The sequence below is a fragment of the Semicossyphus pulcher genome, unplaced genomic scaffold (assembly GCF_022749685.1).
Source record: "Semicossyphus pulcher isolate SPU_LCO1_2020_fin unplaced genomic scaffold, fSemPul1.0.p SCAF_16, whole genome shotgun sequence".
Taxonomy (NCBI): domain Eukaryota; kingdom Metazoa; phylum Chordata; class Actinopteri; order Labriformes; family Labridae; genus Semicossyphus; species Semicossyphus pulcher.
Genome location: NW_027211670.1, coordinates 12,116,531 through 12,132,053, shown reverse-complemented (window position 1 = coordinate 12,132,053; position 15,523 = coordinate 12,116,531). Strand labels below are relative to the sequence as shown.

At 44.4% G+C, this 15,523-nt stretch overlaps 1 protein-coding gene across 1 annotated transcript; it reads left to right on the top strand.

Annotated features, from left to right (window-relative positions):
- The first annotated feature begins 1,781 nt into the window (after positions 1-1,781).
- On the top strand, positions 1,782-14,641 carry LOC138593952 (lysosomal dipeptide transporter MFSD1-like). Its single transcript, XM_069665037.1, has 13 exons — positions 1,782-1,803; positions 3,694-3,794; positions 3,955-4,064; positions 4,154-4,209; positions 4,307-4,450; positions 4,536-4,694; positions 6,210-6,325; positions 6,412-6,512; positions 13,609-13,720; positions 13,817-13,954; positions 14,075-14,214; positions 14,290-14,401; positions 14,510-14,641. The coding sequence occupies exons 1-13, from the start codon at positions 1,782-1,784 to the stop codon at positions 14,639-14,641; spliced, it is 1,443 nt and encodes a 480-aa protein (XP_069521138.1).
- The last annotated feature ends 882 nt before the right edge of the window (positions 14,642-15,523 follow it).

Below are 15,523 nucleotides of genomic sequence, written 5' to 3'. Positions count from 1 at the left end.
GACCCTGAATCGGATTTCACACACAGCATTATCCGGGTTGGAGGCTACGGAGATTGCAAAATGCCAACTTGGATGAGGTCCATCCCATCGTACTGGATCCACAGCATCCAACCACAAAGCTTCTAATTAAGGAGTTTGACGAATGCCTTTTACATCCAGGAGTATATGCGGAGCGAGTATATGCTGAGCGAGTATATGCAGCCCTCCAGCGGCAGTACTGGATTATGTGAGGACGTCAGGCTATCAAGCACCACCAACTCAAATGTACGACCTGTCAATAATGGAGAGTCCAGCCAAAGGTTCAGCAGATGGCAGATCTGCTGAACCTTTGGCCTTTCCTTTCTGCATTGATTGCTTCGGGCCTGATTTGGTCAAGATTTCTCCCCTCACCTCCCCTCTGCCTGCTCACCCACCTCATTAGCTCACTCAGTTCACCTTTTAACACAGCTGCTCCCCATTAGTAATCAAGCCAGTTTTTGTGAATTCCTCCCGTTCCAGAGACTGTGCAGGGCAATCCTATAAATAGTTAACGGCTGTGACAGAAAGAAAATTCCCTCTACATACTCTACTAGAATTGTTAACACATTATAGCCAGTATGTGGAGCTCTTTACACATTTGTTTGCAATGAATAAACTACAGTGTAGTCAGAAAGTGGTGGTGAATACTACTACAGTGGCTTTAAATTTAAATGACTAGGCTCCATAACACCACATAAACATTACTAAGGCTTAATCCATAATATTTTTTTATTTTTATTTTTTTTGCTTAGTTAGTCTTACTGTTTTATCTGGTGTACCATTGGTAAAAAAAATGTCTTCTTTTGTTTTACCCTTAAATGTTATGAATTTAACCTTATTCAGCCTTCTTTTCTTCCTTTTGATACCCCTAATTTTCTGTGCGAGTTGAATCAATCTAAATCACTAAGGTTATGTAGGACGTAAAAAACATCCCAGGAGTTGACCCAAAGTGCTTTACAGATAAGGCAGATGGGTAAGTAGTAATAAAGAAAGAAAAAGTAGGGATTTAAGAGGCTAACTTCGAAATCTGAAGGAAGGTAAATGCTACATAATAGATTTTTTATTAGTGTTATCCAAAATTAATTTGATTTAACATGTATTTAATTGATTTGCTTTTTGTTCCCAAGGATATTTTAATTGAATTATTTGATTACATTGAAGGTGTGACTTATGTAAATCTGAACACAAATAGATTCCTTATTAATTTTACTTAATTTAATTTTAAAAGGATGTTTAAACCACTTCACTTACTGAAGTCATAATATCCACCCAAATTTCGAAAGTGACGAGACATTTTTAAAATATATATCGGACATCAAAGAAGACAAATAAATGTATTTCATTAAATATCTCACTATTTAATGTTAAGGCACACAAAGTACGTCACTTATTGTCTGTATTTTACATTTATTTTCTCTGCCCTCTAAATATTTATTTTCACGTTTTCCTCGTCGTTGTCATGGGAAAATAGTGTCGTATGAACAACTAGAAATGTTCTTAAATAAAGTTTTTTTTCGGGGTGGAAAAAAACCACAGAGGCGCTCAAAGCCGATGCAGATTCGCTGCATGCACAGATCTGTAAACTTCAGGCTGCGTCGTTGCGTTAGAAAGGATCGATCCATGTGGTTTTAGAGCTGAGGTCTGCGGACAGAAGCAAGAGGAGAGCTGCGGCAAACCTGAACGCAGCCTGCTATACCAGCCTCTTAATGTAAACAACACTCAAGGATGTGATTTGAAAGTTTTCCTGTACAGTCACTGTCACTATGACGCAGCCGGCGGAGAAAGGTACGTCTGAGTTTAGTTTTATCTTCCAAAAATGACTTCAGTCATCAAATTCTGCACTGAATGAGTAAGTCAGCATTTTATACGTCAAGTGTCTTTAAAGAGCTCATGTGACTGACTTATGGTTTGCTATCAAAAATTACATTCGCTGTATTATGAAGGCTACTAAACACGAAGCCAGCTCCTCTAACAAAACATGTTTGTTTTCCCAGTAAGGTTCACAAGAGGTTTCCCATCGCTCCGAGTTATAATATGTGTTCAAAACCAGGATTTATTTTCAAAGTCCCCTATTAAAATGTGATTTTCTCAGTGTAGGAATGTTACATTTACTCAAGTACTGCACTTTAGTACAACTTTGAAGTACTTGTTCTTAACTTGAGTATTTCCACTACTTTTTATTTTTTACTCCACTGCATTTATTTGACGACATTAGTTACTTGTTTGTTTGCAGATAAAATGTATTAATATCATATGAAATATATGAGCTAATACATCGTGATTTTTACAGTAGATAAATCTTCCGGGCAGTGTATAAAGAATTTGATGTAGGCTAGATGTACCAATTTACACTTGAATGCATCACTAATTATACTCAGGGATACGATATAGGCCTACATTATTATGACGTTTTTGCATTATAAGAACTTTAAGGCTTCTAACTTTTATATTTGGATACTAATAATTATGTAGTTTTAGTTAAGTATGATTTTGAATGCAGTGCTTTAACTTGTAACAGAGTATTTGTACACTGTTGTATTACTACAGTTACTTAAGTTAAATTAAAAGTACTTCTCCCACCACAGTTTGGACTTAACTGTGCACAATGAGAAGTTAAAGTTATTTGTATAAAATCTTTAACTGACATTAATTATTATACAAAACAGAGTGTTTTAATATGTAAGAAATGCTTTAAAAACGGTATGGATGTAACGGATGTGAGAGGGGGGACTCATGGACTGTTCTCCAATAGTTATTTGCTCCGGCAGAAGACGATACAACATCTTTAAAGCCTTCTGTTCTTCGTATCTGCACCTCAGCTCCCTCAGCCATGCACACACATAAACATACGCATAGACATACATTCAAATAACATGAAAGTATATATGTTAGTTATTGTGCACATTAATTGCCAAGATCTCACAAAATTGGCTGAAAAACACAGTAAACAGTAAATATTCTCAAAACCATGAGCAACAGTACACAAGAGGAAAAACAATGACACCTACTGGACAAAGTAAAAAAGGCACACGTGGCTGGATATCTAATGCCTTCTGTTCTTCGTTTCTGAACCTCGGCTCCTAAACATGCAAAATGAAAGATTTTACCCTCGGAAAACTCTGCAGCGCACCGTTATCACATGACACTAGGCAAGCCGCTGTGTCTCAAATGGCGCCCATAACATCACAATAAAACATCGTATAAACCAATGACTGTATATATAGATGGACAACGCGTCTCCATCTGCTCCCACTGTATGAAATTGGTGCCAAAATAGCCCCTGTGATAGGCGCTGCCATCTTGCGATGGTGACTAATATGGACTAAAATTAAACTTGTCAAATACAGATTGAAAACAAACCTCAATAACAAAGTGCACTTTAACTCTGTTACATGGAGGCGTTCTTTAAGCTTTTATATTGGTTTAATATTTTCAAAAGCAGTATGTTAAAGCTGATAATTAATAGGGGACATTTTAGTGTAAGTTATTGCCAAAGTATTCACATATTTTGTGGTTATATATTCTGTAGATATTAAACTATAAATCATCATGCTGAAATAATGATATGTTCAGTGGTGTCGGTTTCTCTTTCCTGTTTGTTTTTCAGACGGTTGTGCTAGATTCTTCAGTTAAACACACCAGGAAAAACTAATGAGCCATTCTTTATGTTCACAGCATATTACCGCTTTGTGGTGCTGTTCTTCAACTGCCTGCTCACATTTGGCTCCTTCTTCTGCTTCGACATCCCCAGTGTTTTGCAGGATCAGTTCCAAGGGGTAAGTTAGAAAGACGAAACACTGCAGACCAGATTCAAAATGATTTCTCAACATAACCCAACATTAAAATTGTAGTTAAGAGTCGTGATTCCAAAGACTTTCCTCCATTTGTTGCTGCGTACGTTATAACTTGAATCACTGGCTCCCCCTCATCTGACAGAACCTGACATGTCCCAATGCTACAGTGATCAATGGGACAGTGGACTGTGTGGAGGGATTGGGGATGAGCCCTCAGCAGTACAACCTTCTCTATGCCATATATGCTTGGACGTAAGTGCACAAACACACACACTGACTCTGCTGTAACACACTGATCTATTAAAAGAGCTACAATTAATGTTCTTCTCTAATATCTGTAGGAGTGCAGTGGTTGTGGTCCTTGCTGGGTTCCTGATTGATAAATTAGGAAACCGCTGTAAGTTTATCTTTAAATCTGTTAAAACAACAACCAAACAAGTGACTTATGTAATGTTCCTCGTGGTGAATTGATTCTCCTTTCCTCCTCTCTGCAGTCGGAGTATTTCTCTTCTCTTTCCTGTGTGTTTTGGGCTCCTCGCTCTTTGCACTGGGCTCACACTTTAAAGGAACTCCCTACCTGCTGCCTCTTATGCTCACAGGCCGACTGCTGTTCGGATCAGGGAACGGATCTCTCTTCAGTAAGACCTCTTTCCAAAGAACACATCCTTTGCTAAATCCAACCAGAGGAATGTTTCTTAATCACTCTCTCATCTTCATTATCAGTCGTTCAGAGCCGCATCGCAGCCTTCTGGTTCAAAGGGAAGGAGCTAGCTTTAGCTTTCAGTGTGACCTTAGCTTTCTCTCGCCTCGGTTCAGTCCTGAACTTCTTGTTCACCCAGAGGTTTGAAGAGAAATACGGCATGCAGTGGACGCTCTGGGGAGGTAGGTAAAGAGGGGAAGGAAACCTCAAAGTTTAAGGCATTTTGAATAACAGATGTGGACTTGAGTCATGGTGACTTGGACTCGAGTCACTGTTTTGATGACTTGCGACTTGTCTTGTCAAAAAATAAATGACTTGACACTCGACTTGAGGCATGATGACTCGGATGACTTGTGTGTGTCTATAAGTTTGAATGTTTGCTGTTGAAGTCGAGGTGAAATGAAAAATAATTCATTTTAATCCTTTTAGATCACATCCACGGTATTACTGTGCATCTATAGGCCAAAAAAATTACAGAAAATCCATTTCTTCATATTCTTATATCAAAATCCGATCATTTTTTCTTCCTGTAAAATAAAATATCACATGTGCTTACGTAAGCTCAGACCAACCAATTTCAACCAATAATATCCATCCACCTGTCAATCAATCTGCAACATTTAGCCGCAGAGCACCAAGAACGCTCGGTCAGTTAGCTAGCTACTGCGCTGTGGAGAACGTCTGTCTCCGCCCACTTCTCAACGATCAAATCAAATCCCTCTAATGATATGACCCGCCTGCATGTCCTGTTTCACTCGGAAATACGTCACGATACGGAAGCTAGATACTCTCGAAATGCCGTTTCATCTCTACTTTAAATATAGAAAATTATATAATTCAATGTTGTCAAGTTTCTGTCTAACTATCAAGTATGTATGCAGCGCAAACTGGGAATCATGATTGGACGACTCAAAAAGCTCCCCAGTATGTGATTGTCATGATTGGAAGACTGGCTGTCAGTCAAACTCCCCACTATGGCAACAGGCAACATCAAAGACTCCCACTACCTGATGTTTTTTCCCCAAAGAGAAGCCTCGTCAGTTTAACTCCTTACTACTCAAAATGGTGTAAGACCAGACCATCATCATGGCTGCGTCTGTGCCAAGAGTCCTCACTTTTGGATTCAAAAATATGTGAAGGAAAAAAAACGAATTAAATAACACTTTTAAAAAGGGGATATTTTTTGGGTTGAACGCAATTTAGGTTATTTGTTTTGTGTTTGACGTTGTAGTCTAGCTGTCAGTATTTCACTGTTTAAAAGTGATGGGGAGGGAATATTAAATAAATAAGCTATTTGTTTTTGCTTGATTACATTTATTTTACTGAATATCAATAATTATAATACAGATACAATTCACTGTCATACTTTTTGAACAGGTTATATAAATTAGCCAATAATATCATCATTAGACGGGCTACTAATACCTTGTCTTTTCTCTTTATGAAGACCAGATACTACAGGTTAGAGTGCTGTATCTTGGGTGGAAAAAAAGTGACTTGATTTGGGACTCGACTTGACATAACCTGTGACTTGACTTAGCCAAGAAAAAAGACTTGGACCAAATGACTGGGGACTTACTTGGGACTTGAGCAAAGATGACTTGGTCACAACACTGCTGAATGATAACAAAACGTTTTAAAAAGAAGGTTTAGGGACGTTTCTCCTGCTACATTGCTCATTGTTCCTTGTTTTCTAGGTGCTATTTTGTGCATGCTGGGCTTCACTTCGGCCATTTTAGTCAGCACTCTGGACAAGGTTGGAATGAGGCAGCTCGGTCTTGATGGCACCATCCAGGAGGCGTCCCACAAAGTGGTATGAACAGTGTGTTTCGTTTGTTTGCTCGGGTGTGCACTGAAGTGATAACGTGAACTAAATTATATGTTAGTGTGTTTTTGTAGAGGATTCAGGATGTGAAGCTCCTGTCGCTCAGATACTGGCTGCTGGCTTTCACCAGCATGTTCTTCTACAACGTCATCGTACCGTTCATCGCAGATGCCAGGTAGAGCCATCAGCATACACACACACACACACACACAAACACACACACACACACACACACACACACACACACACACACACACACACACACACACACACACAGCTATTTGGTTTGAAACAAGGGACACAGGGACATGGAGTTCAGGGATGGCAAGTGTTCTGGTTTCCGTTTGTAGTACACTTGAAGTCCGAGTAATATTTATCTGTCAATCACTTAGCTTCTTATTAATCTCTATAAACAGACATCTGCAGCAAGTTCAGCAAACAATCTGTTCAAACAAACTGTGTTATGAAAGCCGTTCAGTGTTTAGATTTCCCGACTTCCTCGAATGTATCAGAAATTATTGATCCGACCTCCGTTCAACAACATTCACCGTTGTCCCCAGAGGCTATATCGTCGTCAGACTTTAGCTGAAGATATTTCTGTCTAAATAAGATACATAAAACATGTTTTTGAATGTACTATTTTGGTGATGGTGAATAAAGGACTGTCTAACTTTGCTGGTTGTTAACACCAGACAAGATGTTCCTTTTATATATTTATTGAGCAGGTGTGTGTGTGTGTGTGTGTGTGTGTGTGTGTGTGGTTACAGTCTAATAAGGAGCTGGGAATGGAGCACAGCAAACACTCTCAAGATCAATACAAAAACTGTCGTCTTTTCACCCTGGCACACTCTTCAGAACTGTATTACCAACTCAGCATCAGACCTCTTCATCTGCGAGGGGAGCTGCATACTGCAGTTCTGAGTGGCTGCTGCTAAGCCAGCTAGTTCGGCACTGCCTGCATCTGCCACATCTGTTGACATATAACCCAATGGTTTAGAGTTTAAAATACCCTCTACCTCAATCAGTACAGTCCTCAGGACCTCTTCTGGAACAGTCTGGGTCTGGATGGTGGTGTACAGGGCAGCTTTAACAGATCTCACTTCTTTCTCCCAGACCCCTCCAAAGTGTGATGCACATGATCTGGTGTTTAGCCAGATGATCTTGGAGTGTGGGATGCAGAGCCTTAAAGGTGTTGCCCTGGTCATACCAGAGCTCTGCTGGCAGGGGCAGTATGCCATCCTCTCTGCCTCTCAGGAAGGAGTCTGTGTCCTTACTTGACAAAACTTCCAGGTGCACTGCGCGTGTCGTTAGGCAGTATGCCCCACCTCTTTTCGTAGTGACGGCCAATCTTCACAGTATGGACCGAAACTATCCATGCCAATGGAGAAAAACTGGGGGCTTTAGCAGCCTCAATCTGGACTGCGACAGTTCCTGGGCACAACTGGAGTGGCTCTCCACCTCTGGTAGTCCAGGCAGGAGTGTTGGTGGCGCTTCACAGCTTCACGGCCATGCAGAATCCAATATTTGCAACACAACTCTGCAAAGAGGTGCTCTGATCCTGGATGGCGAAGATCTTTGTCTAGGTCTTGGATGATGAGCTGGGTCACTTTATGCCGAGGGTCCAGGACTACTGGGTGGATGGCATCTGGCTCAAGCTGGTCGCTGCGGCAAAGCCTTCCTCCAACACCGCTGAGTCTCACAGTCTGGTCATACTCGAGCAGCCTTCCAGTCACAGATACTGGCTTACCGGCACTCAGAAGACTGAACTCCTCAGTGAAGCTATCCTGCTGTTCTTGTCTCAGGACCTCTCTCTGCTTCCTGATAGTCTTCAGCAGAAAGACTGGCTCGGCGTTCTGAAGGAGGAGAACTGGTTGGTGTCTGGCAGCAGAGAAGTCTGGACGGTAATGGTGAGGCAGCAGACACTAGGTTTTCACAGCTCAACGGAATCCTCTGTCTCTCCTGTGGCTGGTTGTGTGGGCCAGAATTCAGGTGACTGCTGCAGGCAGGCAAGGCCGTGACTTCACCTGCTCTTTACCAGACAGTTCCAGTAGTCTCTTCCCTCACGTAGGGTCATCAGCTGGGTTGTTGACTCAGTCCACATACCTCCAGGCCCTGGCAGTCAGTCAGCTCCTGGATCTTGGCCACTCGTGTTCCTACGTAAACCTTGTATTGACAGGAGTCTGACTGGCGCCATGTGAGGACAGTTGTGGAGTCTATCCAGAAGATGACGTCGCGGATGTTCATAGTCAGCTCCTTTTGCAGCAGTGTGGCTAGCTGGGCAGCTGCCAGTGCAGCACACAGTTCCAGTCTCGGCCCTGACTGCTGTGTCTTCGGGGTCACTCTGGATCTGGCAGTCAGAAAAGACACTTCCACACGGCCCTGTGGGCTCTCTGCACGTAGGTAGGCCACTGAGCCATAAGCCCTCTCTGATGATCAGCAAAGATGTGCAAGTCTTTCTGGAGGTTTGAAGTGTCTATCTCAGGGCCCACATGGCAGCACGGCAGTTAAATCTGTGAGATGCTGAAACTCCTCCCACGTCAGCCATGGCTGCAGCAGATCCTCAGGCAGTGACGTGTCATCCCAGTCTCTTTTTTTGTCCCACAATTGCTGTGCCAGGATCTTGGCCCACATTGTGAAGGGAAGGATGAATCCCAGGAGGTTGTACAGGTGTGCCAGGACTCTGTATATATTTTGCATGGTGGGTGTTGGTCGATCCAGCATACGGTATTCAGACCTCAGGGTGTTGGAATTGCAGAGCCAGCCCCAGTCCCAGGGTTAGCTCTTGTGGGTCGGTGGCTGTCTCATTGAGCCACAACCTGCTGCTCTCATACCTGGCTTCTCTGGGCAGGTTGCTAATGACCTCAGGAGTGTTTCTGACCCACTGGTGTAGCTCAAATCCACCTGTACCCAGCAGTGATGTCAACTTGTCCACCAGGTGTTGTGTTTCTCCCACAGAGGGGAGGCTCTGCAGGCAATTGTCCACATAGAAGGACTGTTCTATGGACACTTGAACATCCTCGCCTGGCTGGCTGTGGTCAAACACATGTTTCTACAGCGCGAAAGTGGCACAGCAGGGGCTGCATGTGGTTCCAAACGGCAGGACCTGCCATGTAGATGCTGGGTGGTTCCTCTGTCTTCAGGTCCTGCCACAGGAAGCGAAGCAGGGATTTGTCCTCAGGGAGCAGCACCTGATGGAACATACCCATGATGTTGTAAATTCCCTGTTATTTGATAAGACTGGGTTTTTTATGTTGTTAATTTCAATCAGGCACTTTGTTGGACTTCCCGGGATCCTAGTTTAGCACAGCTGAGAATGGGAGTTATAGCTGTAACCTAAAGTGCGCCGCAGCTGCAGAACACGTCATCCGGTGAATGGGTACATCACAAAGTAAGTTATAAACAGATTCCTTCATTGTTCACGTGGGATAGTATCGCATGTAGTGCACCTCATTACTACCTGTGTAGTGGTCCCAGCATTAATTATCACAATCTCCAATACTTGATATTGCTGGTGACAGCGATCTGAAGCACAACAGGACACCCATCAGACTGAAGCTCAGGGAGGGGCCAGGCAGCAGCAGCTCATTAAGATTGTCCCCTTTGTATGTGTAGGAACATTGAAAAACAATCCTGTTCTTTCCGTTGTGTCTTCATCACCTCCTCTTCTGATACTTTCACAGCATAGCCCTGCTCTCTGAGGGTCTCGCAGCAGGCGCCTCTCTGTGCTGCGGAGATTGGCTAACACAGCCTCCTTATGTGCCTGAAGATGTGGTATGTTCTTGACACTGAAGAGGGGGTTGATGTACCGCTGTATCCCATCAACATTTACTTGTGTGGTTTGCAGGTGGACTGATTCTGATCCTGCCTGGAGTGTGTGACCAGCTTTTCACTCCTGTAGGGAAAGACATCGAGCTGCCACAGTCTCTACACTCTGCAGGAGCTCAGCAGTAGGTTAGAGGGTGGAGATGTGCAGGCACTGTTGTACTGTTGACTGCTGCTTAATGTGCTTTGTTGGCCCCTGAAGTGTCCAGCCCAGTCTCGTCTTCACTGCCGTTGGCCCCCCTGGTGCTACCAGGCACACAGGCTCCACTGGGGTAATAAGATTGGGGTAATTGGACCCTATCAACAGCAGGGGGTGCACTCTGTTCAGTGCCTGGAGAGGAAGGCCATTGAAGTGTTTGTACTTTCTCTGCAGGGCCTTTATGGGGTATGTGTGCTCGGCAGGACCCAGCTGATCAGCGGTGAATGCTCTGAATATCTTTCAGGACTTCTGTAGCTGGTCAGCTGGCGAGATGGAGAAAGAAACAGCTGTGCCATGCAGAACCCTGAGTTCCTGCCTTACAGTTCTGAGGACCAGATCTTCTGGCTCACTAGTAAGCTTAATTCTCTGTGCTGCTGCAGGGAGGAGAATAGTTCGCTCCCACCCATCCTCAAGTATAGCATGTATCTCTAAGGTATGTTGACCGTTGTGCAGCAGCACTACTCATTTTGAGTAGAAGCTGGCTGCACCCAGGATCATCCAGGTACAGGACGTCATTAGTTGTGCTGACGAGGCAGAATGTATTATCAGCTTCAGGTTTTATGTTCACGCTGTGCAGAGCTTGCAGATGTTTCCCTTTACACTTTACACTGGTGCATGTGACCAAAGCTGTGCAAAGTTTGCACACTGGTTGAGAAAGGGCAGTGTGTTGCTACAATAGGGGCAGTATGTCATCCTCTCTGGCTGCTTGTTGCTAGGGGGCCGCTTCTCTGCTGCTGGTGTGCTCTATGGCTTGTCTGTAGTCGGGTGTCATCTGTTACAGGGGTGGCGGCAGTGGCCAATTATCATTGTCTCCTGGAGGCAGAGGTTGACCACTAGCTTGCGCTGGTGGTGGGAGTAAGAGGGGTTGCTCTAGGTAGGGCTGCTGCTGAAGTGGCTCAGGCATTTGTTGAAGGGGGAAGGCTGTCAGCGGCAGCCGTGGTGATTCAGGTAGTAGCCTGTGCATGTCCATCTCTGATGTGCAGCCTCTGATTATCTTCCATTAGCATGTGAAGCCCTTCAAGGACCTCACGTGATGTCTCTGTTGCAGGCCTCCGCCGAGGAGATGCAGGCGTACTGCAGAACAAGGGATCTGTATACTCGGGCTGATGTGACCATCTAGCTCCTGCTCCTTGCACTACGCTCCAGTCCACATCTAGCATTGAAGGGTTGAGAAGCGTTGTCCTGCCATATCTCTCCATGCTGTAGTAGGGCCACTGCTGCTCTGAAGGGTAAGCTGCTTGATGAGGAGTACGGGGAGTCTGCTGCTGTGCTGGAAGGGAGACTGCATAATCCAGACTGGTGGCCGGGTCTTTCAGAGGGGACGGGCATCTGCAGGGCGTGGATTGCTGTGCTGATCCATCTTTATTTGATCCCACGGTGACCACACTGATCCGTCTCCAAGGACCAAATGTTTTGGCAATGGTTGTAAGATACTCTCTAGGATCTCTAGGATGCGCTGGGATGCATCATCAGTGATGTTCCTGGGGTTATCAGGGGTTTCAGGTCTTTCAACATCAGACCCCCTCGCTCAGGTGACCTATCCAGGGTTGATCTAGTCCCGGATTGCATCCCAGCAGCAACAATCCACGGGCTTGCCCTCTTATTCCAAATCCACCTTTTGGCTTCTTTCTGCGGCTTCCGTGATTGTATGTATGGTCCCCCTCTTTGCAGCTCCGGTTACTCCCAGTCTTGTCAATGCCGTGCAGATAGAGTGCCCAGCAAATCCCCGCAGCCCACTTCAACTGGCTCACAGGTTTCTGCCCCAGTCCACCAGCTGCTGGTATTTGGCAAGCTTCCTCACATGAGCCTCCTCCATGTGTTCTTCCCAGGGCACAGTCAGCTCCCACATGATCACCTGCTTGGTGGAATCTGAGAAGATGATCAGGTCTGGGCAGAGTCTTGTCTATATAATGTGATCTGGAAACTTTAGTTGCTTGTTAATAGCCACTCTCAGCTGCCAATCTGGGGCTGAGGAAAGTCGGCTGGATCTTGCCTGTGGTAGAGAATGAGGCTTCTCTCCAGCCTTGAGGAAAGGGATGGTTTTCTCTCTGGACCTGGTCGTGGCGTCAGTGGTAACATCCATTGGCCAAGGCTTTGGGGCAGCTGCTGAGAAGATGTTGAAGGGATCCTCTCCCAGCACACAGAGGGCAGGAAGGAGTCTCACTCTTGCCCCATGTGTGAAGGTTTGCTGGACTTGGTAAGGTGTCATAGACAGATTGGACTAGGAATCTGACGGTAGATGTCAGTCCGCCAGACATCTGACCAAGTGATCTTCTGCTGCAGTGTGTTTTCCAGGCTCCTTGCTGACTTAGTACCACCATCTTGCTGACTCGTGCGACCTCTATGCCTGCACGCACTTCTTCCTGGAGGAGATGTTGTCGCTCCTTTCCTCTTGTTTTGCCAATCTGGCAGCTTGAAAAGTACCCCAGGCCTGATTGCACTTTAGCCACTGTCCCAACAAAGGCCTTCTGTCTTCGCCATTCCTTTCCATTTCACTTGCAACACTCTGGCAGCACTCAACTTTCTGCCTGTGCGGACATCAATGCCAGCTGCTGCTACTTTGGGGTCCCTGGAGTCTCTATACTGCATGGCCCCTCTTGTTCGCGTCACCACAAACTCTTTTGAGAGGCCACTGAAGGGGTGCTGTACTGTGTTTGTAATGGTCCCTTAGTGAAAAGTCTATGAAACAGCTGCTGCTGAGTCCTCACATTGACTTAGAAAGTGGAGCACATTACATTGATTCTTAAATCACTGCACCAGCTTCCTGTGAATCCAAGGATGTATTTTAAAATATTACTTAAATTATTTCTTGTCTATGAAGCATGACATGGTCTTGGACCTTAATACATATCTGATTTACTTGTAAGTCACGAATGATTCATTCATCTGTGACAGGTTTAGTGAGTGTTTTAAGAATAACCAAGCCTTTAGTTTGCCTCATAAATACAGATGACCTGCCTAAACTTTCAGTGCATTTAAATCAGGGCTCAAACATGATTGTTCACTGCAGCTTTCTAATAAAGCACATACATAACTTGTGGCTAAATTTTGCTTTGTGTTTTTAATGTCTCTTTCTTTGCTTTTACTGCAATTTGAATGTTTTCTTAATTTTTGTTTTTTATACCCCTTTAAAGCACTTTCCTGTGTCTTAAAGGTGTTATATAAACTTGCCTTACCTTACCTATTCACATAAAGCACTGTATTGATGTGACCCTAAACAGCAACATGCTTCTCTATTTTCTCTCTTCAGTAAATTCATTCAGGGTAAGTATGATGGGTACAGTCAGAGGGAGGCGGCGTACATCGCAGGGGCAGTTTATGACAGCTCACTAGTTCTCTCAGCCGGCGTGGGCATCCTCATAGTGAGTATCAGTAACATGAACCTGTTTAGTTTGAAGCGATATAAAATAAGTAGGTACGTCAGTGCAACATGTGACATTCTCTAATGTATTTTTCAGGACTATGTGGGCCTGCGGGGCGTTTTCACAGTGGCCTGTGCCGTCCTCACGCTGCCTGTGTTTGGACTCCTCGCCTTCACCTTCGTCCCTCCTCTCGTCTCCACCATCTGGCTCGGCATCACCTTCTCCTTTGCCACTGTGAGTTTAGTTCCAAAGGAGAAAATAGATACACTTTCCAGATTATGATTTATTAATCCATACTGTTAAATTCTTCATCATGTTTCTGTCTTCATTTAAACTCTCTGTGCTGTACTCCAGGCGAGCATGTGGCCGTCTATCCCCCTTTTGGTTCCTCAGGCGACCCTGGGATTGGCCATGGGTCTGGCCGCCTCCATTCTGATGATTGGAGTCGGGGTGTCCAACCTGGTTATTGGGCAGATTTTAGGCACCAAGTCAAGGTAGGAAGTAATCCAGATCAGGATCTCAGTGCACTGATTTAGTTTTACTCACTTCCACTGTTTCCTCCTGTGAAGTGAAACTAAGATCCCGTTGTGGCGCTGGCAGAGGATGATGATCTTCATGTTGGCAAACACCATCAGCTGCATCGTCACCTCAGTGCTGCTCAATGTTGTCGACCACAGACAGGTCAGACATACAACACACTGCTTCTTTATATAATGTATATGCTCTGTGGGTCAGCTGAGTTTACACCACATACAGTACATTCAGTTAATACTTGTCTTTCTTCTACAGGGCGGGACCCTGAACAAGACGACCAAGAGGTCAGAGCAGGCAGAGAGAGAGTCGGACAGAGAGCCGCTCAGCCAGGGGGAGGAGGATGATGAGGAGGACGAGGGGGTCAGATATCGTTCTATCAACTCCTAAACTTTTCCTCAAGTTTCAACATTTTTCTCTGTTTTTGTATGCTTCTTATACGTATGAATTCTCAAATAGATTATGGTCATAGATCACAGATTGCATATCTCACTTAAACAGTTGTTTGTGGCTGCTACAGCGGACTGTACAAATAGTATCAATACGTTGTATTAAATGTAGCAAAGGTATTGCAGATTTTTAAGTGATACGGGTCAGAAGAAGAATACCCAAACTGCACAAAAAATCTCGACCTTTGTTAATCAGTTTGACCTTTTATTTGAGCTGAAACACTTTTTAATAATCATATCTTTACTCAGCGACGAACTGCAAATTACAGATTGTGAGAAGATGACTTGAGGGCAAATCATTTTAATGTCATGTTTGCATTTTATGATTTTATTTATAACATACACTCAAGTAACTGTTCCTTTTATCTTTGTGTTCATGGTTAGAAATTTCATTATGTATTTGGAAATTTGATCTGTTTGACATTTCCAAACAGCAATAATAAAATGCTGTTCACCTGTTCTGAGAGTTTGATCTTTGTTTGGGTCTCAGTAATTCTCCCCTCACCTCACCTGCCTGTTCACCCATCATTAGCTCACTCAGTTCAGCTGATAACACAGCTGCTCTCCTTTCGTAATCAAGCCATCCATCCAATATCCATCCATCCATTATCTATACCGCTCATCCTGTTCAGTGTCGCGGGGGGCTGGAGCCTATCCCAGCTGTCATTGGGCGAAGGGCGGGGTACACCCTGGACTGGTCGTCAGTCAATCACAGGGCTGACACATGGAGACAGACAACCTTTCGCACTCACAGAGTCACCAATTAACCTTACAAGCATGTCTTTGGACTGTGGGAGGAAGCCGGAGTGGATCAGGCTGATCC